This window comes from Microcebus murinus, chromosome 15 (assembly GCF_040939455.1).
Source record: "Microcebus murinus isolate Inina chromosome 15, M.murinus_Inina_mat1.0, whole genome shotgun sequence".
Classification (NCBI taxonomy): Eukaryota; Metazoa; Chordata; class Mammalia; order Primates; family Cheirogaleidae; genus Microcebus; species Microcebus murinus.
In genome coordinates, this window is record NC_134118.1 from 47,104,511 (window position 1) to 47,131,580 (window position 27,070).

At 36.9% G+C, this 27,070-nt stretch overlaps 1 protein-coding gene across 8 annotated transcripts in view; it reads left to right on the top strand.

Moving 5' to 3' along the window:
• The window catches only part of ELF2 (E74 like ETS transcription factor 2), a 113,566-nt gene that overhangs the window by 66,669 nt on the left and 19,827 nt on the right, over positions 1 to 27,070 (top strand). Inside the window, exon 1 of one of the 8 annotated variants that reach the window (XM_012766303.3) lies at positions 19,693 to 21,887. The exons of 6 other annotated variants lie outside the window; for them this stretch is intronic. In XM_012766303.3, coding sequence (XP_012621757.1) covers positions 21,830 to 21,887 — 58 coding nt within the window. In that variant the 5' untranslated portion in view covers positions 19,693 to 21,829. Of the gene's footprint in view, positions 1 to 19,692; positions 21,888 to 27,070 lie in introns of those variants that run through there. One more of the 8 variants, XM_012766302.3, reaches the window with a different exon arrangement.

Genomic DNA, 27,070 nt, shown 5'->3' on the forward strand with positions numbered 1-27,070 from the left:
GACGGGGTCTCGCTCAGGCTGGTTTCGGACTCCTGACCTTGAGCAATCCGCCCGCCTCGGCCTCCCAAAGTGCTAGGATTACAGACGTGAGCCACCATGCCCGGCCAAGATATCTTCTTTTTAATTATAGTTGCTAATTATTGATTATTATTACCCTTAAGGTTATTTTGTTTGTTTTATTCTTTTTTCCCAGACCTTGGAGAGAAGAGGAAAGGTTATATTTCATTTTGATTTTTTTTTGTATTTTTTAACTGATATATTATAGTTGCACATACAGATGATATTTTGATACATATATACACACAGTGTGTAATGATCAAGTCAGGGTAATTGGGATATCCATCATCTCAAACATGTATTGTTTTATTTTTATTTTAACAAGAAGTTTTTAACCCACGTATGTTTCAAGGAGGTAGAGGGGAGAGGTGTCTGAATATCTTTCCTAAAGCAGCCCATTACTCAAAGGGGGTCAAGAACACTTTTAACATAGCACTTACCTGTTAACTTTTGTGCATAAGCCTCTTTGGCCATGGGGAGGCCTGTGAACCTTCTCTCAGAGTAATGTTTTTAAATATATAAAGTGAAATATCTAGGATTACAAAGGAACCAAATACATTAAAATCAGTTATCTAGCTATTTTAAATTATAATATACCAGTGCATGTACTTCTTTATGCATTATTTAATGCATTAAATAATGAGATCTAATGGCAGATCTAATTTACTGCTATAATTTTGAAGTAGTGACAACCATATATTGAGATATCTCAATATATTGAGATATATTTTGAGATATCTTTAACATAAATATCTCAACCATATTTTGGGATATCTTTAACAACTGTAATATGATATAAAAATTCTATGATTTTTATTGGCCATGAAGTCACAGATATTGCTGAAACTACTGTGGTTTGTGCTTTTAAAGTTCTGAATTTCAGTTAGAAGTTAAAAAACTGTTGTCCCCATATCTCATCCATGTATTATTTTAACTGTCATTTACCTTACTCATCATCCTTTTTTAGTTTAGTTTTCTCTCCTACTTCTATCCTCTGTTCCCTAAAAACCCACAGTTGAGATAAACTCAAGATTTAGAATAACTGCTTAGAATGAAAAAAATTCTTTTCAAGAGGAAACCAATAACTTGATTCAAGAGGAGAAAGAAATGAAAAAGTAGTGATTTCATTTTGGGACCGTTGCTTTCTTGAATAAACTTGAACATGCTTTTTTTTTTTAACCTTTTTCTTTAGGGACATTGGTCTACAGTTAGTATCTATTTAGGTTTACAACATTAAGCTTTAGTCATTTGACTTGGAAGAACAAGGTTGGCAGAATCACATTTGTTTTTAATTCTTTTGCTAACATTACATACCTAGCTGGGAGGCTCTCAGAGGTGCTAGTTTAGTTGAGACAGGAAGCACCAATTATTCTGTCTAGGCTTCATCTGCAGGTCTATGTCCTGGGAAGAGAGGCCTCCATAAAAAACAAAAAGGAAGAACTTTTGGTGAACCTTATCCTTGGGAATAAAAGTAAAGAGTAGAAGCTAGTGCTTTCAGTTTACTGTCTCACAAAAGGAGTCAAGCACTATAGATCAGGGACCACCATTGCAAGATCATATAACGCTATGTTTAATTTTGTTATCCTCTGTTTCTCCATAATAATTCATAGCAAATGGTCTTATCAAAAAGAATCTTTATATACTTGCTTTTGGAGGCTGCAAGAAATGGGGAGGCTAATGAGAAACTAGTTAGTTCTGCAACCAGTCTTAGGGGAAATAGAATGCCTAAAGACAGAATAGCTGAAAGGAGAAGAAAGCAAGTTGAATTCTTATGCTTATCAAAGGAAGGAAGGGAACATGAGTAGTTGTCCTGGATCTGAGACTAGTGGGTTTACCTGAGATGGCCTGTGTTGTGCCTGGCACTGTGTTGTTTTTATGCAGTCTAGAATAGGAAATTAGTTATGGCCCCTACCGTAAAGACGCTCACTCTCTTGTGGGGAAAATATGTAAGGAAGCAACTCTTTATAATCTAAGGTTTAATAAAATCGGTGTTGTAAAAGTGAGGAAGAGAGAGCTCTTAGCTATCCTGACGGGAAGTTTACACTTCACCTGAGCTTGTGAAGATAAATAAAATTTCATTTGAAAGCAAAGACTTTTCTTGTTGAGAAGTCATCATTTATACCTTTTCTTCCCTTCTCCCAGTCTATTACCAAATCATGTCAGCTTTACCCTCAAAGTATATCTTGAGTCTTCCCATCTGCTTTACTAGCCTAGTTCAGTCAGTAGTTATTTTTTTACATGAGCTCTTTTGATGGCCTTTGGCCTTCTAATTGGTCTGTTATGGTTTTTGCCTTCGCCTACCTTCAGCAGTCTATTCTTCATAGTAGCCAAAGTGATTTAGAATACAAATTTATAAGTGGAACAATGATATTCCCTTCCTAAAATCTTTCAGTGGGTTCTATTTACATTTAAGATAAAATTGAGGAGTTTTCTTTATTTTATTTTATTTTTTTCAATTCCAGTTCATGCTTTTAGAAGGAGTTTTTGTGGATTTTTTTCTTTTTTAAATTTAAGAGATGGATGGCCAGGTGCAATGGCTCAGCCTATAATACTAAGTACTTCGTTAGACCAAGGATCTAACAGGATCTTGAGGTGAGGATCTCTTGAGGTGAGGAGTTTGAGACCAGCCTGGGTAACATAGCCAGACCCCAACTCTACAACAGAAAAATTAGCTGGGTGTGGTGGTGCATACCTGTAGTCCTAAGCTACTTGGGAGGCTGAGGCAGGAAGATGGCATGAGCCCAGGAATTCCGTGTTACAGTGAGGTGTGATCACATCACCACTTTACTTCAGTCTGGATGACAGAGCAAGACTTTGTCTTAAAAAAAAAAATGAAGATGGGGTCTTGCTTTGTCATCCAGGCTGGAGTACAGTGGCTATTCACAGGTGGAGCCCCACTACTAATCATCATCAGAGTTTTGATCTGCTCCGTTTCTGACCTGGGCTTGTTCACCCTTCCTTAGGCAAGCTGGTAGTTTCCCTGCATTGATGCAAAACTTAGTGTGGACCCCCTCTTGGCATGGGCACTACACACGACAGCCTAGAACTCCTGGACGTAAGTGATCTTCCTGCTTCAGCATCCTGAGTAGCCTGGGCTACAGGTGTGTGCTACCAGCCAACAGGGGTTTTTGACTTGGCTTTCATGACACTGAATAATTCAGCTTCTCACATTCATCTAGAAATAATAACAACCCAAAACCAAAACAAAAAACCTTAACAGTTAAAGTTTCTTTGCTACATTGCCAGGAATAGTTTTTACTTTTATTTTTCAAATCAGACAAATTTGAAGGAATAGTTTTTAAAGCTTTATATTTTAACATATTTCATGCTCTCAACAACCCTAGGTTGAATAACTTTTCTAAGTCTAGGTAGCTATTTAAATGGTAGAAGCGGCCGGGCGCTGTGGCTCACGCCTGTAATCCTAGCTCTTGGGAGGCCGAGGCGGGCGGATTGCTCAAGGTCAGGAGTTCAAAACCAGCCTGAGCAAGAGCGAGACCGCGTCTCTACTATAAATAGAAAGAAATTAATTGGCCAACTGATATATATATAAAAAATTAGCCGGGCATGGTGGCGCATGCCTGTAGTCCCAGCTACTCGGGAGGCTGAGGCAGGAGGATCGCTTGAGCCCAGGAGTTTGAGGTTGCTGTGAGCTAGGCTGACGCCACGGCACTCACTCTAGCCTGGACAACAAAGTGAGACTCTGTCTCAAAAAAAAAAAAAATAAAATAAAATAAATGGTAGAAGCAAGGATTTAAACTCAGAGCCCAAGCTTAAGCATTATACTCTGATGAATTATATCATACCCCTTCCCTGCCAACACACACAAACTATTGTAATAACCACATTGCTTTTTTTTTTTTACCCTTCTATTAATCCAAACTTTTTTTTTTTTTTGAGACAGAGTCTCACTTTGTTGCCTAGGCTAGAGTGAGTGCTGTGGCTCACAGCAACCTCAAACTCCTGGGCTCAAGTGATCCTACTGCCTTAGCCTCCCAAGTAGCTGGAACTACAAGCATGCACCACCATGCCCGGCTAATTTTTTCTATATATATTGGCCAATTAATTTCTTTCTATTTATAGTAGAGTTGGATCTTGCTCTTGCTCAGGTTGGTTTTGAACTCCTGACCTTGAGCAATTCGCCCGCCTCAGCCTCCCAGAGTGCTAGGATTACAGGCGTGAGCCACCATGCCCTGCCTTAATCCAAACTCTACCTCCACAGATGTCATTTTCTTTCTGGAACAGATTACTTTTCATTTTTCAGTTTCTAACTCCTAGTTATCCTTTAGATCTTAGTTTGAATGTCACTTTCCCAGAAAGGGAGAGGCCTTAGCTGACACTCGTCAGCCACCACAATTAGGACTATCTGTTATTTTTGTCATAACCTTCCTTTTTTTTTTGTTAGCACCTACAACTTGTGTACATAGCCTCCCACAATAAGGTAGTTAATACATTCCAAGATGTTCGGACCACATATAATGTGGCATTATTGTGAGCTTAATGAAATAACCTAAGTCAATTTGGGTAGAGGAGGAGGAGGAGGAGGAGGAGAAGGAGGAGGAGGAAGAGGTATGTGTATGGAATGGGTTCTTGGTGGAACACAGACTGAGGTAGCCTAAGCAGTCTAAGGTCCAGCTATGGTTTGGTGCCACCTGGTGGTTTATGTGTACCCCTGTGACTGCTGTTTGAGGATAGAGTGGAAGATGGTAGCCAGTTCTGACTTCATGTATTTATGAAGTTTTACTGTATTTATATTTGTGTTTAGTTCCTTAATGTTTCCATGCTGAGCTCCATAAAGTCAGAGACCATATTTCTTATGTTTACTGGAATTGTTCAGGACCAGTAACTCAGTAGGTTTTTAATAAGGTATTTGTTGAATGAATGAGAATGCATCATGAACCAGAACAAATTGCCAAGAATTTTATATTTTATTTACAGACTACAGGTGTAGTTTAATTAGAGTTTAGGCTTTGTAGATGGGTATGGTTGAGAGATAAGGCTAGAAAGGTACAGTGGGACTAGATTGTGATGACCCATAAATAAAATAGCAAGGAACTGTGTGAAACAAGCTCTGAAGATGAGAAGTGAAAAGAGGACATTTAAGCATCCAGAGCATAGAAAGAGAAGCATAGGTTCCAATTTTTTTTTTTTTTTTTTTGAGACAGAGTCTCACTCTGTTGCCCCGGCTAGAGTGCCGTGGCGTTAGCCTAGCTCACAACAACCTCAAATTCCTGGGCTCAAGTGATCCTTCTGCCTCAGGCTCCCAAGTAGCTGGGACTACAGGCATGTGCCACTATGCCCTGCTAATTTTTTCTATATATTTTTAGTTGGCCAATTAATTTGTTTCTATTTTTAGTAGCAATTTTTATAGAGACAGGGATCTCACTCTTGCTCAGGCTGGTTTTGAACTCCTAACCTTGAGCGATCCAGATTGCTAGGATTACAGGAGTGAGCCACCGCGCCCAGACCAAAATTTTTAAGTTTGAGAGTAGGTTATAGAATAAACTAAACTTGACCAATTTAAGAAAAGGCAACAAAGAAGAAAAAAAATGATGGAAATAGAAATCATAAATCAAGATATAGTAGAAATAAGTTCAAAGCATATCAGAATTAAAATCATCTATTGTGATCTTAACATAAGAGTCTGTGTTATTTATAATAGATGCACAAAATATTAAATATAGTGAGTGGAAAAGGATAACACAGACAAAACAAAACTAAATTTAAAAATGGAAATATATACTCACCAGAAAAATATTCACCAAAGGGAACTGGTGTAATAGAATAGATTTTAGAGTGAAAATCTTTGATTGGGACAAAGAGAGACCATGCTGCTAAAAGGAATAATCCAGAAAATAAAATCATCATAAACTTTCTTGCATCTAGCAACATAGCCTTGAAACACCATTTAAAGCAAAAACTTTCACAATTGCCAGAAGTAGACATGCCTACAAAATAGTGGGCCTTGCACACATCTCTGTCAAAATGGAAAAAGCAAGCAGACAAAATTAAAAATGGTATCAAAGAATTGAACCACAGGATTGACAAAGTTTATGAACTGGAGATACTAGAACACTGTACCTAAGCTAATAAAATAGAATCTTATACATCTTTTCAGTTATATATAGGTTAGTTTTTAATTATGTACTATCCAGCCAAGGGTGGCGAACTTGTGGCCTCAAGGCCACATGTGGCCTCCAGATCCCCAAGTGAGGCCACTTGATGGAATCCAAACTTCACAGAATAAATCTTTATTAAAAGGATTTGTTCTGTGAAATGTAGATTTAGTCAAAAGGCCACACTCAAGAATCCAGAAGGCCACATGTAGCCTAAGGCCACAGGTTCTCCACTTCTAGATGAATCTCAATAATGTCTAGAAAATCAATGTCATACAAAATATATTATTTAATCATGATGCAATAAAATTAGAAAACAATGAAGAAAAGCACTTCATAATATTGGAAACTTTAATTAGATCAAAGAAAAAATGAAAATTATAAAATATTTGTAGCTAAATAATAGTGGAAGCATTGCATATTAAAACTTGGGATATGGTTTAAGCAGAACCCATTGGGAAATAAAATAGTTCTAAATATATTTATCGGAAAATAAGAAAGATTGATATAATTAGCATATGTTCAAATCTAGATGTTAATAAAGGACCAATAGAATAAATCTAAATAAAGTAGAAGAAAGGTAAAAGTAAAGATAAAAGTCGAGGCTGAGCACAAGTGGTTCACACCTGTAATCCTAGCACTTTGGGAGGGTGAGGCAGGAGGATCGCTTGAGGGCCAGGAGTTGGAGACCAGCCTGAGCAAGAGTGAGACCCCATCTCTACAAAAAATATAGGAGAATTAGCTCAACGTGGTGGTATGTGCCGGTAGTCCCTGCTACTTGGGAGGCTGAGGCTGGAAGATTGCTTGAGCTCAGGAGTTTGAGGTTGTGGTAAGCTATGATGAGGCAATTGCACTCCAGCCTGGGTGACAGAGAGACACTGTCTAAAACAAACAAACAAAAAGATAGAAGTCATTATTAATGAAATAGAAAATAAAACAATTGATTAGTAAAACTGGAAAATTAATAAAATGGATGAACCTTTGTAAAGAAAGATTAAAGAAAAAAGAACACTAAGGAGAACAAAAATATGACCAATAGAATAGAGTTTAAAAATGATAAAAGAATCTATGAACATTGTCAAGGAATTTGTAAATCTGTGAAATGGATAATTTTCAAAATTATAGCTGACTCAAGAAGAAATAGAAAACTTAAACAAATTAATAACCATTCAATTTCTTTAATATTACAAATGCATCTCATATATACATTTAAATAAGTCCATCAGATTCAGATCTATTACTTAAATTTCAAGGGATAGATACCTCTTGTCATATACAAACTCCATAGAAAAATAGTAAAAGAAAGAAAGTTTTCCAACTCATTTTAAGAAGTTGGCGAAATCTTAACCGTTAAACTGATCCAATATAAAAATAGAAATCTTTTTGTCAAACTCATGTATGATCATAGCTACAAATATTCTAGATACAAAATAGCAAATGAAATCCAGCATTGATTTAAAAATACATAATGACTAAATGTATACTAGGAAGGCAAGCATGGCTACATACTAGAAAATCTGTTAATGTGATCACTATATGAATAGATTAAATGTATAGGTGTAATCATCTCAGTAGATCCAAAATACGTTTGTTAAAGCTCAGCATCTACTGAGGTTAAAAGACTCTTAATCTGGATTGAAACCTATTAAGGGATATGTATTAAAAATTTATGGCAAATATTCTACTTAATGGAGAAACAGGAGGCCAGCTGTCAACTTGACTAACTAGCATTATTACGAGAGGTCCTAGCCAATGTAATAAGACAAGGAAAAGAAATAAAGGCATAAAGATCATAAGAGAAATAAAAAGTTGTTATTATTTACAGATGGTTTAATTAACTCATAAAATCTAAGAGACTATAGATAAAATTGCTGACGGTTCACCAGATTTGTTGTATATAAGAGCAATAATCAATAAGAAAATGAAACAAAAAGAGCCAATTCATAATAGTAAAAAAAAAAAAATCCCTTCATTAGGAAGCTAGGAATAAGTCTAGCAGTAATATGCAGTATCTTTATCAAAATAATTATTTAGTTATTTTATTCAGGAACATAAATGAAGAGATAAGCAACTTAAGAGGAAAGAGAAAACCCAAACAGACCAAAATCATTGATTCCTTTCATCTTTACTTCACAAACACACATGGAAAACTGAACATGGTAAAGCTGTTAATTTTTCCCTTATTAATCTGTAAATTCAATAAAATCTTGGTCAGAATTCCAAGAAGACTTGTTTTTGGTGGACTTTAATTTGACAAAATCTTTCTTGGATAAGGATCCAAAAATAGTCTAGACAATTTCTCAGAAGAATAAAGTATGGTGTACTAGCCCTATTCTCCCTAAAGGATGATTATAAAACTACATAAAAATTTTTAAATGTCTTATTAGCCCATAGTTTAGTAGGATAGAATAGAGAGCCCAGAAACAGAATAAGCAATATATTCATATCTGGTATACAATGGACATGGATTTATAAATCAGGGGGAAAGGATAGACTATTAAATTATGTATTCAATAAATCATATAATTAGGATATATAAAAAATATAAAATTAGGCCAGGTATGGTGGCTCACACCTATAATCCCAGGACTTTGGGAGGCTGAGGCAGGAGGATCACTTGAAGCCAGGAGTTTGAGACCAGCCTGGGCAACATAGCAAGCTCCCATCTCTCTCTCTCTAAAAAAAGTAAAATTAGATCCCTATTTTATACCTTCTTTTATTCATTTTTCTCAATTGACTTATTTATTCTTTTATTTTTTATCTTTTTCATATAATAGTCCCATCTCCCTTTCTCCTACATAAGCATCAAATTTAATTTTTTTTTCTTTTTAAGAGACAGGGTCTTGTTCTTTCACCCAGGGTGGAGTGCAGTGGAACGCTCAAACTCACTGTAGCCTTAACTCCTGGGCTCAAGTGATCTTGCCTCAGCCCCCTGTGTAGCCAGGACTGACTATAGATGTATGCTACCATGCCTGGCTAATTTTTAAAATTTTTGTAGAGATGGGATCTTGCTATGTTACCCAGGATGGTTGTGAACTCCTGGCCCCAGTTTATCCTCCCGCCTCACCCTTCCATAGTGCGGGGATCATAGGCGTGAGCCACTGTGCCCAGCCTTAATTTGATTAATGTATTTTTTTAAGTGTGTTGAGGTTGTATATCTGTTGTATATATTTAAAATTTATGTAAGTAGTATTATGTATCTTACTCTGTTTCCTACTTTTTTAGTTGCTTTGTATATATGCATGTTAAATATTCACCACATCTTACCTTTCTACTTTTCTCAGTAATAGATAGCCATCACTCCCTACTTATATCAGCTAGTGCCGCATAACAAAACACTCCAACATTTATTGACTTGAAACAAGAACCAGTTGTTGTTTCTCACAGACTTTTGGGTTATGTGGTTTTGCTGAGGTGACTGGGTTTACTCCTATATATGTGGATTAGCTGGGAACTAACTGGTCTAAGAAGGGCCTTAGCTGGACAACTTACCTCTCCTTTCTTCTCTCTAGACATCTTATTTCTTTTTCATTTCTTATGATATTAGTCAAGGACACCAGTATTATGTTAAAGAGTAGTGATATTAATGGGCATCCCTGTTTTGTTCCTAATCTTGAAGGGAGTGTATGCAAAGTTTCAATATTTGTTGTAGGTTTTAGTAGATAATATATACCAAGTTAACGAATTCCTTTGGTTTTGTCTTTGCGTTAGTTATGAGTCCTAGCAAGTGCTTTTTTGGCATTCTTTGATAAGTCATTTTCTCTTTTAATCTGTTAATGTAATCAGTTAATTGATGGATTCTCAGATGTTGAACTCTCTTTGCTTTGAGGATACATGGTGCTCATCATTTTGCTTTGTTTTGTTTTAAGAAACTTTGCATCTTTATTCATAAGTGAAGTAGAACTATAATTTTCTTGTATTGTCTTTATCTTGTTTTGGAATCAAGATTACACTAGGCGTAAAATAATCCAGGTAGCTTTCACTTATTTTTCTGTTCTGTTTTCTGCACAACTTATAAGAGCATTAATTTTAAAATTTGCTAGAATTTTCCTAAAAAGCTATTCAAGCCTGGCATTTTTTCATAGAGAGGAGGTTTTGTGTTATATTTTAAATTTCTTTAATACTTACTATTCTATAAATATTTTTGCATGTGTGTGCCTTTTGGGAATTTCATATATTTCTAGGAATTTATACATTTCATCCAGATGTCAGCTTTATTTATTGATTGATTGATTGATTGATTGATTGATTGAGACAGAGTCTCATGCTGTTGCCTGGGCTAGAGTACCATGGCGTCAGCCTAGCTCACAGCAACCTCAAACTAACACCTGGGCTCAAGCAATCCTCCTGCCTCAGCCTCCCAAGTAGCAGGCACTACAGGCGTGTGCCACCACGCCCAGCTAATTTTATCTATTTTTAGTAGACTAGTCTCACTCTGGTTCAGGATGATCTCCAACTCCTGAGCTCAAGCAGTCCTCCTGCCTTGGCCTTGCACAGTGCTAAGAATACAGACATGAGCCACAGCGCTGGGTCTCAGTTTTATTAACACAATTTCTTATAATATTAATTTTTTAAATCTATTATATCTGTGGTTATTTCCCCTACTTTGTTCTATATTCTGTATTCTATATATTCTATATATATATTCTCTCATTGATAACCCTTGTCAAATTCTATTCATTTTATGAATCTTTTCAAAGTTATCTTTTGGTTTTGTGAATCTTCTATTTTTTAAAATTATTGTTCCGTATTTAATTTTTTTCTGTCATCAGCATTTTTATTTAGTTTAGAATACACTAGAATATAAACACGTAACAATATGCCCTTATCATGAGTAATCTTTTACATAACTAAAGTTTGTGGCTAATAGTATATATAACAAAAGAAAAACTAAATCTGCAAATTACCTGAAAAGAAGTGAGGCTATAGGAAAATAATGCATTTTATATAAATTATAGAGGATAGTTACAATGAAAATCCAATACTTTCCTCTCTAACTCAACTTTACAAAATAAAGTCAACATGTATTATTCTATGAGCTGCTAAAAGTACACCAACACTGTGGCCCTTTCAAAAGATGGTGGTCAAAGATGAAATGTTATCTTGACATCATACGTTGTTCTCACTTCTTAAATGGAGTTGAGCTTCCTTTCATAGTGTTTTTTAGGTGGTGATAAGTTTGCAGAATTTTCATCAAGAAATACAGCTGTAGTATCTGAGGCTGTGGTCCTTCAGTATGCACCTGATAAAGGCACTCTGCTCCATAGATCACTGTGTTCTCTGGGATGACTTAAAAAATATTTAAGTTGCAACAAACTCCAATGGTGCAGCCACTAGTCAATATTACATTTCTGTCAACATAAGCTTTTTTTTTTTTTTTTTTTTTTTTGAGACAGAGTCTCACTTTTGTTGCCCTGGCTAGAGTGAGTGCCGTGGCGTCAGCCTAGCTCACAGCAACCTCAAACTCCTGGGCTCAAGTGATCCTCCTGCCTCAGCCTCCCAAGTAGCTGGGACTACAGGCATGCACCATCATGCCCGGCTAATTTTTTGTATATATATTTTCAGTTGGTCAATTAATTTCTTTCTATTTTTAGTAGAGACGGGGTCTTGCTCAGGATGGTTTCGAACTCCCAACCTCAAGCAATCCGCCCGCCTTGGCCTCCCAGAGTGCTGGGATTACAGGCGTGAGCCACCGCGCCCAGCCCAACATAAGCTTTTGATTCAATGACATTATTATTTTTTTTTTTTTTTGGCATATTATGGGGGTACAGATTTTAAGGTTTCAATAAATGCCCATTTCCCCCCTCAATGACATTATTATCTCTCATTTTCGTGGCTTGGGAATAATAGCCAACTTCAAACACATTATTAGTGCCAATGATCATAGGTTTGGGTTCCGGATATCCTGTGTTAGGAGTGGTATTATCTGGGTGAGCATTTATGATAAGAGCCTATTCTTCTGTTAGGTTACTTTCGCCAATCACTGTTGTCCTGGCTTCCACAATAATTCGTGCTTTAGGGTAGATCACTGTCTTGGTTCAATAGTTGTATCTCCTCTGATTTCACGTTCTACACATACAACTGCTCCAGAAGCAATCTTGACACTCTTTTGAGTCTTCTCTGCCATGATATGGCCTTCCTTATTTAATTTTTCCTGCTTTTCATTATTTACTTCCTTGTTTCTTTGGATTTGCTCTGTTGTTTTATCCATCTTCAGGAATTGAATTCTTAGCTTATTTTGAAACCTTTCATTTCCTTACTACTAAGTACTATTTTAGCTGTGTCACACATAGTCTGACATGTTGCATTTGTATTGTAATTCATTTCAAAATATTTCTGAATTCCTTGGTGATACTCGAAAACAGGTATTATTAATTTGACTACATCAAAACTTGAAATTTTTTTAGAACAAAAGATACCAACCAAATTAAAAGTAAAGCAGAAGGCTAGCAGAAGATATTTGTAACATGTATCCGAATTGTTAGCTAGAACATGTTAACATTCCACAGATCAATAAGACAAACGATGCCATAGAAAAATGGCTAAGGACACAAACAGTCAATTCATAGGGGAAATGCTAATGATCAGTAAGTATATGAAAAAATGTTTATCCTCAATACTTATTGAAATACATACAAATTAATACAATAATGAAAAATTTCTTTTTACCCAGCAGATGGCAGAAATTTAAAAAGTCTGATTATATTGTATCTTATATTGACAAGAATGTGGGAAAAATGGGAACTCTTAATATACCACTGGACTTGTACAGCCATGCACTTATTCTATGACCTAGAAATTCTGTTTGTGAGGTGTATACTGTGGAGAGACTCTAGCATACATGTTAGAGAAAACATAGATAAGAAATTTTTTTTTTGCAGCCTTATTTATAAAAGTGAAAAATAGAAACAACTTTATTTGCATACCACTAGATAATTTGATGAATAAAATGGGATAAATACATGCACTGGAGTACTTTATAGCACTTAAAAAACATACCTATGTTTACTTATACCAACATAGATAGAATATAAATCTTCAGTGAGAAAAGTACCTTTTAGAATGGCCTTTATAGTGTAATGTCATTTATGTACCCAAAGCATGTAAAGTAATACTGTATATCATTCATATATACACAAATGCGCATATATATATGTATACATATATATATATATGTAAATGTACCCATAGGTAAAAGTGTAAAAAATGGATTGGAAGAATACACACTAAACTCATGATGGTGGTTTCTCTGGAGAGATGGAATGGTGAATGTCAACTTGGGGGAAATATTCAAAGAAGATGTTAATTTCATCTGTTATGTGTTATGTCTTAGGGGAATAGATAATCTTAAAGCATAAATAAGAAAACGTTAACAGTTGTAGCTTCTGGGTGGGAGGAAATGTGGCTATTTGTTCCATTATCTTTAGTAATTTCCTGTATGTTTTAAATCTCTCTCAAAAATCGTATTAACAGATGAGTTCCTAAACTAGGAACATAGATGACTTAGATATCTACCCTGGGAAGATGGGTGATATTATTGGTAGAGGCAGCTAAGGAGATTTGTAGATAAAAGACCCTTGGGTACCAGTTATCCAAATAGAGATATTTGGATACAGTTGGAATATTAGGACCTATGGCTTTTTCTTTTTCTTTTTTTTGAGACAGAGTCTTACTGTGTTGCTCGGGCTAGAGTGCCGGTGGCGTCAACCTAGCTCACAGCAACCTTAAACTCCTAGCTAGGCTCAGGTGATCTTCCTGCCTCAGCCTCCCGAGTAACTGGGACTATAGGCATGCGCCATTATGCCTGGCTATTTTTTTCTATATATTTTTAGTTGTCCAGCTAATTTCTTTCTATTATTAGTAGAGGCGGGGTCTCGCTCTTGCCCAGGCTGGTCTCAAACTCCTGAGCTCAAACAGTCCACCGGCCTTGGCCTCCCAGAGTGCTAGGATTACAGGCAGGCGTGAGCCACTGCGCCTGGCCAAGGACCTATAGCTTTTTAAAAAAAGTTAAAGACTAGATCTGCTGGATTTTGAGTCAATATAGAAATATTACCCTAGGTGGGGTGGATGATACCATTCTGGAGAGAGTGGAGAATGAAAAGAGAAGGTGGCTGAGGATTGCACTTTGGGTGAACAATACATTTAAGGGTTGTATAGAAGTAGGAGAAGGTAATTGAAAAGAACCAATAGGAGGAACAGAGACAGTACTATCATGAAAATCAAATGAAGGGAAGGATTTCTGTAAGGGGTAGTCAACAATGTCATTTGTTTGGAGAAGCAGATTTAGATAAAGACTAAGAAGTCACTGGGTTTGGTAATTAAGAAGCTCAGTGTTGACCTCTGAAGAATTTTTCTTTCTTTCTTTTTTATTTTTATTTTTTTCGAGACAAGAGTCTCACTCTGTTGACCTGGGCTATTGTGCCGTGGCGTCAGCCTAGCTCACAGCAACCTCAAATCCCTGGGCTCAAGCAAATCCTACTGCCTCAGCCTCCCAGGTAGCTGGAACTACAGGCATGCGCCACCATGCCCGGCTAATTTTTTTTTCTATATATTTTAAGTGGGCCAATTAATTTCTTTCTATTTTTAGTAGAGCAGGAGTGTCACTCTTGCTTAGGCTGGTCTCCAACTCCTGACCTTGAGTGATCCTCCCACCTTGGCCTCCCAGAGTGGTAGGATTACAGGCGTGAGCCACGGCTCCTGGCCAAGAATTTTTCAAGGATAGTGTGCAGAAGATATTGTTAGAGAGGAAGAAATTAGTTAATCTAAATACTCCTTTTGGAATTAAATAAAATGAAATTTGACTTACATTTCTAATATATTAAACATTCTGTTGTAAAGTTTTTCATAAACATGCTAAATGAGAATCATGTACTAATCCTTTTAAAGTTTCATAGGAATTACAAAAAATTTTTCTAGTGTATTCAATATACTACACATTCTTTGATGATAATAAAGAACCCAAACCTTTGAAATCATTAATCACAAAAGTTGTTTAAAATATGGTGACTGTTGGCCACGCATGGTGGCTCACGCCTATAATCCTAGCTCTCTGGGAGGCTGAGGTGGGAGGATCGCTCAAGGTCAGCAGTTCGAAACCAGCCTGAGCAAGAGTGAGACCCTCATCTATACTAAAAATAGAAACAAATTAATTGGCCAACTATAAATATATAGAAAAAATGTCGGGCATGGTGGCTTATGCCTAGCTACTCGGGAGGCTGAGGCAGAAGGATACCTTGAGCCCAGGAGTTTGAGGTTGCTGTGAGCTAGGCTGACGCTACTGCACTCTAGCTGGGGCAACAGAGTGAGACTCTGTCTAAAAAAAAGAAAAAATAGAGACTGTTAACTATTTTAACTCACTTTGCAGAGTGTCATGCACATATGGGTGCTTAATAAGTGCTATTTAAAACAGTTATCTAACATCCATTAGAAAAAATTACCTGCAATAATTAATTGACAGTCTTCCAAGAGTGGTTTCTAGGAATTGTCTATTATAAATCATAAAGTGAAGAATGAGGAGTCTTGCTCTTTCCCAGGGATAACTTAAGTAAAATGAAAAATGTGAACCTAAGTCAAATCATACCTAAGCTAAGCTAAGTATCTATCAAAAATAGTACATAATAGACCTTTACTCATCATAGGATTTTCATAGTCCATGCCCTAAAATGAAAACTGTTATGCATTTAACAGGAAAACTTATGATAAAATAACTTTGAGAGGTTATGGACCTCTTTGAGAATCTATAAATAACCATGGCCCTTCTCCTCAGTAAAATGCACATTCAACACAATTTTGCCTTTGTGAACCTTTATTGAAAATTCATGATTTAGCTAGGCTTAGTGGCTTGCACCTGTAATCCAGCTTCTTAGGAGGCTGAGGCGGGAGGATTGCTTAAGGCTGGGAGTTCAAGACCAGCCTGGGCAACAGAGAGAGACCTGTCTCTAAAAAAAAATAAATAAATAAAAAACAAAAAATGAAAAGAATTATCTAGGCACGGTAGCAGGTGCCTGTAGGTTCAGCTGGTCAGAAGTCTGAGATGGGAGGATTGCTTGAGCCCAGGAGTTTGAGGCTACAGTGAGCTATGATCAATGGCACCACTGCACTGCAGCCTAGGGGACAGAGTGATACCTGTCTCTTTAAAAAAAAAACCTGAGGGCTTATATGCATATAAATAATTTAACTTTCTTGGGTGGTGGTCTAAAATGTAGCATAGATCTACTATTATTAAATTTGATGTCTAAGCAGTTTCACATATCATATTGTCTCTAAGACTTTCTGTGGGAGGTGCTGTGTGAATTGAGAAAGCTTAATTTTTTTCGTTTGTTATATAATTTAGTGTTACACCAGTAGTAGACACTTATAACAAACAGAAACTTGGTCAAAGTAGTGCTGGATAATTATTTGTTGAACAGAGGAGTGAATTTGAGACTATGGGTTCAAACATCTTCATCTTTATTTTGTAAAACCTGATTATTAATTAAAACAAATCAGTAATATAAAAATTTCAAATAGACATTTAAACAGTAGTATAAAACATGAAATAATTAATCTTTTCTCCTTGTAAATATGTATACTCTACTTCTGTGACATTATCTATCTTCTAATCTTGAATTTAGTGTTTCTGTTATCACCTGATTCCAAATTGTTATCCCTTACAGACATTTTTTCTTACAGATTATTTTTATTGACTCCTTTTTTCTCCTAAACATGCCCCCCACACCAGCTTTGAATTTCATTGTTAGTTTGGTTGTATGAGAAAAGCTTAGATCATTTGATCTCTTCCTATTCTCCCACGCCAGTCACAGCTCAAAATATTTTTTTCCATTTTTCTTTTAATTTCTCAGACACTTCCCCTTGCTTTACCTTGACACTAAAAAGCAAAACATCAACCAATTTGCAGTTTTACACTATATAAATATAATAGTAGTTAAATAGATTTAACTTTTCATCTATTTTATAACTTCTAAATTTTATACAAAACTGTTTCATAGGATTTTTGACCTTGAAGTCATAAGATACTGCGTGATCTTTGTAAAATTATTTAACTTCTTGAGGCCTGTGTTTCCTTATGTGTAAAATAGGGGATTGGACTAATTGAGCAGTTCTCAAATAACTCTACCATTACAGTGGTCAAAGAGCTGTTGTTACTAAAATAGGAAACTCTCATAAAATGACTCCTCCCTTTTATTCCTACTCACAATTAAAAAAAAACAACAACTCTAAAACCAGTTGCCCTTTGTTTATATTAGAATAAGATAGCATAAGCTAAAGTAAGATAGCAGATAGCATAACATACCATCTGATAGAGCACACATTATATATTTGGGTTTTAAAACAATAGATACAATTTATGGTACTCAAGGTATACAATTCATGGTAGTCAAAAGAGGTCATGATGTTCAGGTTCTTGTTTTTTTGAAAACCTCTAGGTGATGTTATTTCTAGGCTCCCTTCTAATCATAACATTTTATGATTCTGTATACCAGTTAAAGAAAAAATACAAATGAAATTATCAGAGTGATCTAAAATTAAAAACATTAAAAACCTACATGGTATTAGAAATAATTGTATATTTACATCTCTCAAGAATTTTTCATCTTGGTTACTACAGGACCATAAAACCATTCAAATAGCACAAGTGAACATTTTGTGGCCAATGCCACTATAAAAAGGCCAAGGATATTTAATTATTTTTAGTTATATTTCAATTATAATGATTATCATTATTAAGACATTTTCAAAATGCAATGATTGGAGATTGAAAGAGCTGATGCCCAGACTATAAAGAATTCACAAATGAAAAAAATTGCTTAGGATTCTGTAGTTAAAAGTTGGAAGTCATTTACAAACTTACCCTTTCCTTTATCTAAGCTGTGAAGTGTATTAATTATCTTTAATTAACAAATTATCTTTAATTAACAAATTATTCCAAATTTAGCAGCTTACAACAGCAAACACATAGCACTTCACACAGTTTTTGAGGTTAAGGATGGGAGGGTGGCTTAGCTGCATGGGTCTGGCTCTAGGTCTTTAATGAGGGAGGCTACAGTCATCTGTGAACTTGATTAGAGCTGGAGGGTCTTTCTTCTAGATAGCTTAGTCACATGGCTGTTAGTAGGATGCCATTGTTCCTCACTTGTGTTGTTCCAGCTCCACAGAGCTGCTTGAGTGTAAGCAAGACATGGCAGTTGGCTTCCTTCAAGAGCTAGTGACCCAGTCACTTCAGCTTTATTCTAGTTGTTAGAAGTAATTAGGCTCCACCTCTTGAAGGGAGGAATATGGAAGAATTTGTAGACAAGAAAATCTATATGGAACAAAATGCGTTGTAAAAGATAAACAAGCTTTGCTACTTTGGTTTCTGGGAACTGTTGGAGAGTAAGGGCTCTGGTGTCAGTGGTTAGGTTCAAATCCTGGTCTTGCCCTTAATAAACTCTTTGACTTTGAGCAAGGAACCTTAGATTCCTCATCTATAAAATGAACACTATAATATCAATTTCATAGGAAAGTGGAAAGTGGAATAAGTGAAAAAAATGAAGGCAAGGCATTTAGCATAGTGGCTTTTATTTGGTAAGCATTCAATAAGAGTTAGCTATTATTTGCCTTTTTTTCCCCTCTCCTAGGATACAGCAATAACTTCGATATAAGAGATATATTTCTCTAAAATTATTAGCAGAATATGAATTTGCTCTAAAGTATCTACCATACTAGACTGTCTCTTCTTACTCAAGTTTTTAAAATTCTGCTTATAAATACCTATTCGATTGCTAAGACTTGAAAAACACAGATGTGTGTATGTATATACATGTGTATACATACATATATTTTATATGCATATTTTCATATGTATTACATGCTTTGAGTCATATGGTATAGAAAAATATACATATTTAAATCCTGCCACATTTATATTTTTAATATTTTCCCATGTTGTTAAAAATTCCTTAAACAAGTTATTTTTAATAGAATAATCAATTGACTGTCTTCATTACTTTCTCAGGCTAGGCCCCAGAAATGAAAGTCCTATGTCAGGAAATATGAACCTCTTTAGACACTTAGTATATGCCACATTGCTTTCCTGAAAGTCTGTAACAATTTATATTTCCAGTAGTGGCCTATCCTTACATTTCCAGTATGGTGTTATTGGTTTCTAAAAAGTATTGGTGGCTTTTGAAAGCCTAGTTACAGTAATCAGCAAGGCAGAATTGTGTTAAAGCCCAGGGAATTGTGTTTTTATAAATATACATTATGGGAATATTTTCCAGTCTTTCTGCATTAATTTCTATTTGTGTGTATATATAAAATAACTTGAATATTCTGCAGGAATAGATAGAGCTTCTCTTCTCTTGGAGCTTATAATATAAAGCTGACAGGGACACACAGGATGTACAGAGAGTAATATATACACACATACACATATATGTACACTATTCAGTTCTTAAGCTATATTTCAACAAATAGTAAGGTAAAAGTTATGTATCAGGCTTTAAACTGATTCTTTTTTTTTTTTTTTTTTTTTTGAGACAGAGTCTTGCTTGTTGCCTAGGCTAGAGTGAGTGCCATGGCGTCAGCCTAGCTCACAGCAACCTCAAACTCCTGGGCTCAAGCAATCCTGCTGCCTCAGCCTCCCGAGTAGCTGGGACTACAGGCATGTGCCACCATGCCCGGCTAATTTTATATATATATTAGTTGGCCAATTAATTTGTTTCTATTTATAGTAGAGACGGGGTCTCGCTCTTGCTCAGGCTGGTTTCGAACTCCTGACCTCGAGCAATCCGCCCGCCTCAGCCTCCCAGAGTGCTAGGATTACAGGCGTGAGCCACCGTTTAAACTGATTCTTTCCCACATTCTTCGAGAGTCATGTTGCTCTGTCACCTGCACAAAAATAAAACTTTGGCTTACATTACTTTTTTCTAAATAATACATGAAAAACTATTGGTTGGTAGTAGAAATTCAGATTTCTTATCAGTTTAATGATCCTCCTAAAACCGGGAATTATATACCTTAGTATCTTTATCTGCCACATGGAAATTACCATTTTAAGATGCTGCCTATCAATGGATGATCTTTATTTTAAACTGATTAGCAATAAAAAAGCCACCATCTAGTTTATTTTGTTCCATATATGGCAGGTTTACCTAATGGCAGTTTACCTAATTCAAGAAGAGATCCTTACTTGGTTTAAGGAGAGTTGTACTTTGGAAATGGCATGTATGCTTTTTTGGGAGGGTGGGGATCATGGTGATATGGCTGGGGGAAAGGACCCAAGAGAATACCTGAGAAATGAGAAAAAGTAGTCATGGGCTATGTAATCCATTCTGATGCTACACTGACATTGGACAAAGTTTTATAAAATAATATTGCATTAATATTACCACTGAAAACAAATTTTTCTCTAGATTACCAGCACAGTTCAGTTAATTCAGACCATAAAAGTTACGTTACCTTGCTATTTAAAATTTGTAACTGCCAAATCTCCTTTGTCTGTTCATTCAGCAAATACTTACTGAATACTTAATCTGTAGGAGGCACTGTTTTATGTAAGTTTTGTGTACAGACAACGTTAGGGTAACATTTTGCTTCAAACAATTTTTATATTGCAAAATTCTGAAATCAGGGAAGCATCTTCTTGTTTTGATGAAGTCTCATTCCTAACTATGTTGGTTTGATTCCCTGTTTTCAAAAAATGTATAGACTCTAAATTGGCCATTTATTTCCCTCTCCCATTGTATTTTAATAGTACTTTATTTGTAATCAGGTTAGTTTCTAGGAAAAAATATTTTTTTGACGTTGATGACGATATAAATGAATACGTTCATTTGTTTTCAAATTTACCAAACAAATGAAGGGTACGTGAATTTCATGACTAGCAAATTGGGGGAGCCTAATTTAATTTCCCAGAGGTTGGCGTGTTGTTTACTAAATACCTGTTTAGTGTGCTCTTTGGCACTTGTGTAAAGGGAAAAGACGAAATCGGTCTCAGAAAGTAGTTGGAAGCTCTTTACTTTCTAAGTAACGCTCTTAGAATATTTTCTAGGTATGACTTTTTTGTTGGTGTTCCTGTTTTAAAGTGCACATCTTTCAGGTGAACTGGTTGGTTACATGTTGCATAAGCTTTGAAAAAGGCAAAACAAGTTAAATAGCCACCTTTATTTACAACTGCGGGACTAGGTATTAGATCGCTTCCAGGAAGAAAGCACGATTAATGGCTGTTTTCCAGAGAGGGGACAATTGCAGACTTTTCTTCCGCAGAGCGTGAAATGTGCCTTTTCCCGCCGAGCGGCTGTGTCCCCGCCGCGGCTCCCGGAGCAGTTTCCCAGCCTCAGGTGTCTTCCTCGCCTCGGGCTGTGGCGCTCTCCGAGCGGGCGTCCGGGACTTCCTGTCTGGGCGCGGGGCGGAAGGATCGCGTTGCCAGCTGGGGCCGCCGCCGCCCCTGCCCCTGCCGTTAGGTGGTGGGGTTTCTCAGCCCGGCGGCGGGAGGCGGGCCGGCCTCGGCTTCCTGTCGGAGGACGCGCAAGGATCCGGGCGTCGGAGTGTGTGCGAGTGCGTGAGTGTGTGTGGGTCGCTCGGCGTGTGTCTCCGGCCGCGGGTTCCGCCTCCTCCCCCGCCGCCGCTGCTCACGGTGTAAGTCAATGTGAAGCAGCAGCTCCAGCCCCGGGATAAACATGGCGACGTCTCTGCATGAGGGACCCACGAACCAGCTGGATCTGCTCATCCGGGCCGGTAAGGACAGGGGAACTTTTCTCCTGTGCATCGGGGTAGCCGGAGAGGGGGTGCACAGAAGGCGGGGTGACTCCCCTGTAGCGGTCTGTGCAGGGGGTACAGTGTCCACCTCACAGTTACTGGGGCGGCCGGGGAAAAGGGGGGAGTGAATGAAGTAATGGAGGCGACGAATCAGGAAGTGATCACCTTGGAGAGTAACCTGCCTCGAATCCGGCGCTGTCGCTTCAGGGTGGGCTAGGCGAGCAGCGGCGGCAGCTGCCGGGCGGAGCGCTGGCAGCGGGTGCTGGAGAACAGAGCCGCGGTTAAGTTGGGGACTCGGGGGCGAACGAGTTGTGCGCTTCACCCCAGTTGCTGAGGAACCAGGAAGTGAGTGCGGCTGTTGTCTCTCGGCTGCGCCTGCCACGCTGTCTGGCCGGAGAGGCCGCTGCTGCCCGTGGTCGTGGGCGGCGGGCTTCTCCGGGGAACGCTCGCCACCCCCGCCTCGTTCTCCTTTCACACTTCGTCCACAATTCCATGACTTCCGCATGGACGAGGCAGCCCAGGGCGATGTCCGGTGGACCGATACCCGCCAAAAAAAAAATGCTCTGACCCTCCCTCCCTCCTCACATCCCCACCGTGTGCAGCCTCAAGAGTAACGGTTCTGGAAAGGGTCACTTAATGTTGAGTAACCGGGATGGTGTTTTTCTCAGGGGCCCGCCTCCCTTTCCTCATCTTACGGGTGGCTGTGAAGGAGCTAGGTTTATGCCCCTTCCCTCGTGGGTTTTTTTTTTTAAGGGGGAGAATGGAAAAGACACGGAATGTATTTTGTACCCCTGACCTGGAGCGTTGGGGCGTCAGAGAAGAACGTTTATTTTTGTAAACAGTGGGTGAATGTGAGGGAGTGAGACGGGAGGGAGGGAGGGAGTCTTGGCCCTAGGGAAGTCTCAGCACGGAATTGCCCCCTATCCCCCTCCCCCCAAACCTCCCACCACAGCGGAAGCGCCCCGGAGAGGACAGAACCGACGGGATTGACAGGCCTCTGGTTCCAATCTGCTCTCTGAGATGTTCCAAATAAGAACGTTGATTTCTGGGGGCGGGACTAAGGGCCCGCGCTGGGCCAATGAAGATTGGGCGGGAGTGAAGCTGACAATGTACGCATGGAATTGGAGGGAAGAGGAGTGTAAACACGGAAGTGGCCGCAGGGGTGGGGGATGTGCAGCGCCACTGCTGCAGCGGAAGGGCACGGACTTAAGTTACATGGAAAAAGAAGCTTTACTTAATAGACAGCGCAGTGAGGGCCCTGTGTTGATGTAGCACTGCTTGAATACTGTTTACTTAATGTAATAAGCATACATGTTCCTTTCCCCGGGTTCTATTTCATGTCGCCATCGATGGGAATTGGAAGATGAGAAATATTTACCGAACAGTCACGTTGTAAAAGATCTTACACTCTTTTCCATCCATTGTTTTTTAGGTGGGGGACTTGAAATTGGTAGTTTGGTTGACGAAACTCTGTGATTCAGGTCATTTGGGGAAAATCATGAACACGTGTATCTGAATTTAACGGAAGAACTTTAAGTTCACATAAAGTCTGGAATAATATAACCGTATGTATTGTATAACACGTAGTGGTGACCAGCCTTTTATTCCCTAAAATGTAATACTATGCGTTTCAAAGCTTCTACAGAAAAATACAGTTTACTGAGTAGTGATTAAAACACGTTTGACAGTTATCAAGAACTTAAGTTTTAGTAAGAGGCAGAGCACAATAAGAACTTGATTCCTTTGTGTATGTTCGGTCTATTAATATCGTAATATGAATTAAGAGATGGGATTTTTGGCTTTATGTTATTGGTAATAACAATACTTGGAATTGTTGGGTCAGTGATATTGCTGTGAGTGCTGAACTTGTACATTTCAAGAGATGTTTCCAGTGGTTGTGAACACTTGGAGAGAACCTTAGAATGCCTTTGCAGTCAGAACTTTGAAAATACGGTAAAGGTAAGAAGGCTTAACTTTGCAGTGGAAGATATTTTTTTCATAAGCTTTTGTAATTATGAGTGAAATTGAATGTGACCTGTAGATATTTTGCTTGGAGTAGCTGTATACGTAGACCATCTTGGGTCTGAAATACAAGTTTTGTCTTTCTTTAGGGTTTTTAAAAAAGTTAAATGCCATTTTCTAGCTCTACTGCATTTCTTTAGTATATACAAATCTTACAGTTAAAGTTCTTTCATGATCATAATGTTCTGTAAAGAATATGTTTTACATACAATTATTTTCAAATTATTCTCAGTCGTGTTCATGTAATTGGAAGTTCCCTTACAATCCCTGTTTTAGGAGGAAACTTGAGACAGGTTTGCTGATTTCCCAAGGTTTATACAGTGAGTTAAAAGTTGGGGAGGGAAAATGCCTAGAAAATTAAGATTCATGATTCTAAATTTTTATTGCTGCCAGTTTCCACAGGGATTGAGAGAGTAATGTTTGTATTTGTAGAATGTACAGAATACCTTTTAATCTCCTTGAGGAAAGTCATCAAGTGTTAGAATTCTTCCTCATAAAGATCTTACAGTATAATTGAGGAGACAGGTGAATATCCATATAAGTTAAAAAAATAGCTAAAGTGATTGCTGTAGTGGGTTGATGATTAGTGTAGAATGACCAGTATTTGTGAAAACTTCTAGAGGAGATAAGCTTTTGAGTTGACTATTGCTAGCATCACTTTTTTTTCCCAAGCAAATACAAAAGCACTTAATATTATCACTATTGTTACATGTTAAGGGTACTACAAGATATTCTTGTGTTTTTATTTTCCTCCTTTAGAAGGTTAAATATCATATATATACACTCCTTTAGCTATCAATATTTATGCTGTCAGGAGTTTGAGTAAAGGATGAAATAAAATAAATAGCTTATGTATTAAAAATCACTGTCACTTTAACATGCAAAGTATTTTTGTGGTAAAGACTTGACATACTTGACTTTCATTGGCAGCATGATGTATGAGAGTGAGCCTTGACCCTGAAGCCAAGAGTTGAGGTTCTATATCTAGCTGTAACTGAACTAGCTCGTGACTTAACATCTTTAAGGCTTCATTTTCTGTAAGAGAACAGAGTTGACTGGATGAACTCCAGTGACTTTTAAAGCTCTAAAATAAGTGGCTCAGAAACCTTAATGGAAAGTTAAGACTTTTGGTTTTCTTGGATTTTTTTTTTATATTACACCATGTAAGTGAATGTGTGTCCATAAGGTTGTTATGTAATTGAGAGGTTAATTTATTTTAGCCAATCTTTAAAAATGTAAATATGTGCCAAATTGGAGCTTGAGGCTGTGTCTATATGTTTAAGTCTATGATATATGTTACTTAACAATTTAGCCTTGTATTTAGTATATATAGCTTACTGTAGGAAATCCAAATGTCTAACTTTGTTACTTTCCTAATATTTTTGTGAAAGTATTGTATATATACTGTCTAAATTTTCTGGAAGATTTTCACTTTAGACTATATTGCCTTCTTACTTTAAAGAATACTTTCCTAGACTTTTCTGTATTTTCCTTTTTAATTTGAGAAATAAGGTCACCAGAAGTTTTGCTCTACAGTGCAGTTATTAAATAAAGGTGAAATTTTTCTGGAAATTTAGCCTAAATATTTTCATTGACAAAATGAATCTATTTTGTTCAGGGTTCATTGTGAAATTTGAAATTGAAAATCTCATTTCTGATTTTACTGTAAATTGGGTTATCTAGTATTAGTCTTGAAAAGATCATCAAATTGAAAAAAATTTAGCAGTATGTGAAAATATGAAGCAAGCATGTGTTAAGATGAAAGTGGAGGAATGGCATTAAATTTCTTTTCAAAAATGTGTTTGAAAATGTGTTTAAGAAATTACTCTTAAGAATTTATTTATGTAAAAACCGAGTTACAGAGTAACTGTGTAAATAGTGTAATTCAACATAAAACAGGTTTTTTAGAAGCAAATTTGGCTTGTGGAGAAGGGCAGGTAGAAGAGTGTTCTTGCTAACTATTTAAAATTATTCCTTGTGTTATCTATATCTTAAATGTTCAAAAGGATGCAAAGAAATACTTATGAAAAGCTTTTTAAAAAATCCTTTATCTGTGAATAGACAAATTATTTCACTTAGAGAAATGGAATTAATTTTTCATCTACACACTGAAGTGTATGTATAGAAGCTAAAACTTACAGAAACATGAGGATAGAATTTGGTGGTTATTAATTACATTTGATAATAAATTACAGCTGTGTGTCTCAAAAACCACACTGTCTGGGGATTCTGGCAGTCCTAAGAGCCTTTCAAGGGATCTGTGAAGTCGAAACTGTTTTCATCATAATACCAAGACATTATTTACCTTTTTACTAGTGTACAGAGGAGTTTTCTAGAGGCTATGTGATATGATACTCCAACAGAGTGAATGAAGGAGATAGAATTCAACTGCCTTCTATTAAATCAAATATTAAAACGACTTAACAGATGTGTAAAAAAGCTACCCCCTATTTTTTTGTTTTAAAAAGTTACTTTTCATAAAAATGTTTCTGTTTACAAGCAATAGGTTTATTTTACATGATTAATATTTTAAAGTTTTCTTTGTTTTAGTTTCAAATATGATAAATATCTTTTGATAGCACCTAAATAAAATCTCTTTGAGGTCCTTAATAATCAGTGTAAGACAGTTCTCTGACCAAAAAAAGTTTGAGAATAGCTGGATCGCCATGTTGTTCAGGTCTATACAGTTCAATAAGGTAGCCACTAGCCACATGTGGCTATTAAGTAGATGCAATGTGGCTGAGAAACTGAATTTTTAATTTTAGTTAATTTAAATTTAAAAACAAGTAATTTAAAATTATATGTGGCTTACAGTTTTATCAGACAACTCTGGTTTAGAAAATAATTTTCATTCTTTTTCCTTGTTATACCTTAGAATGCATCTTTATTGATTGAAGATCAAGGGGGGGGGAGTAAAGATGGAATGTCTCAGACCTTTATCTTTTTCACTTTTTCATTGCATTCTTTTGTATTCTTGAGTCACTTATTACTGTTATGCCCTAGGGCATTAGAGGATAAGCTGTGGTAAATCAGGTATAGTTGAGTAAAGACCTTGTAATATTAGTTTATGGTGTTGCTTGTAGAGGATATATCCACTGTCACCTAATGAAATGTTTTCTGATTTTTTTCCATTGCTCTCA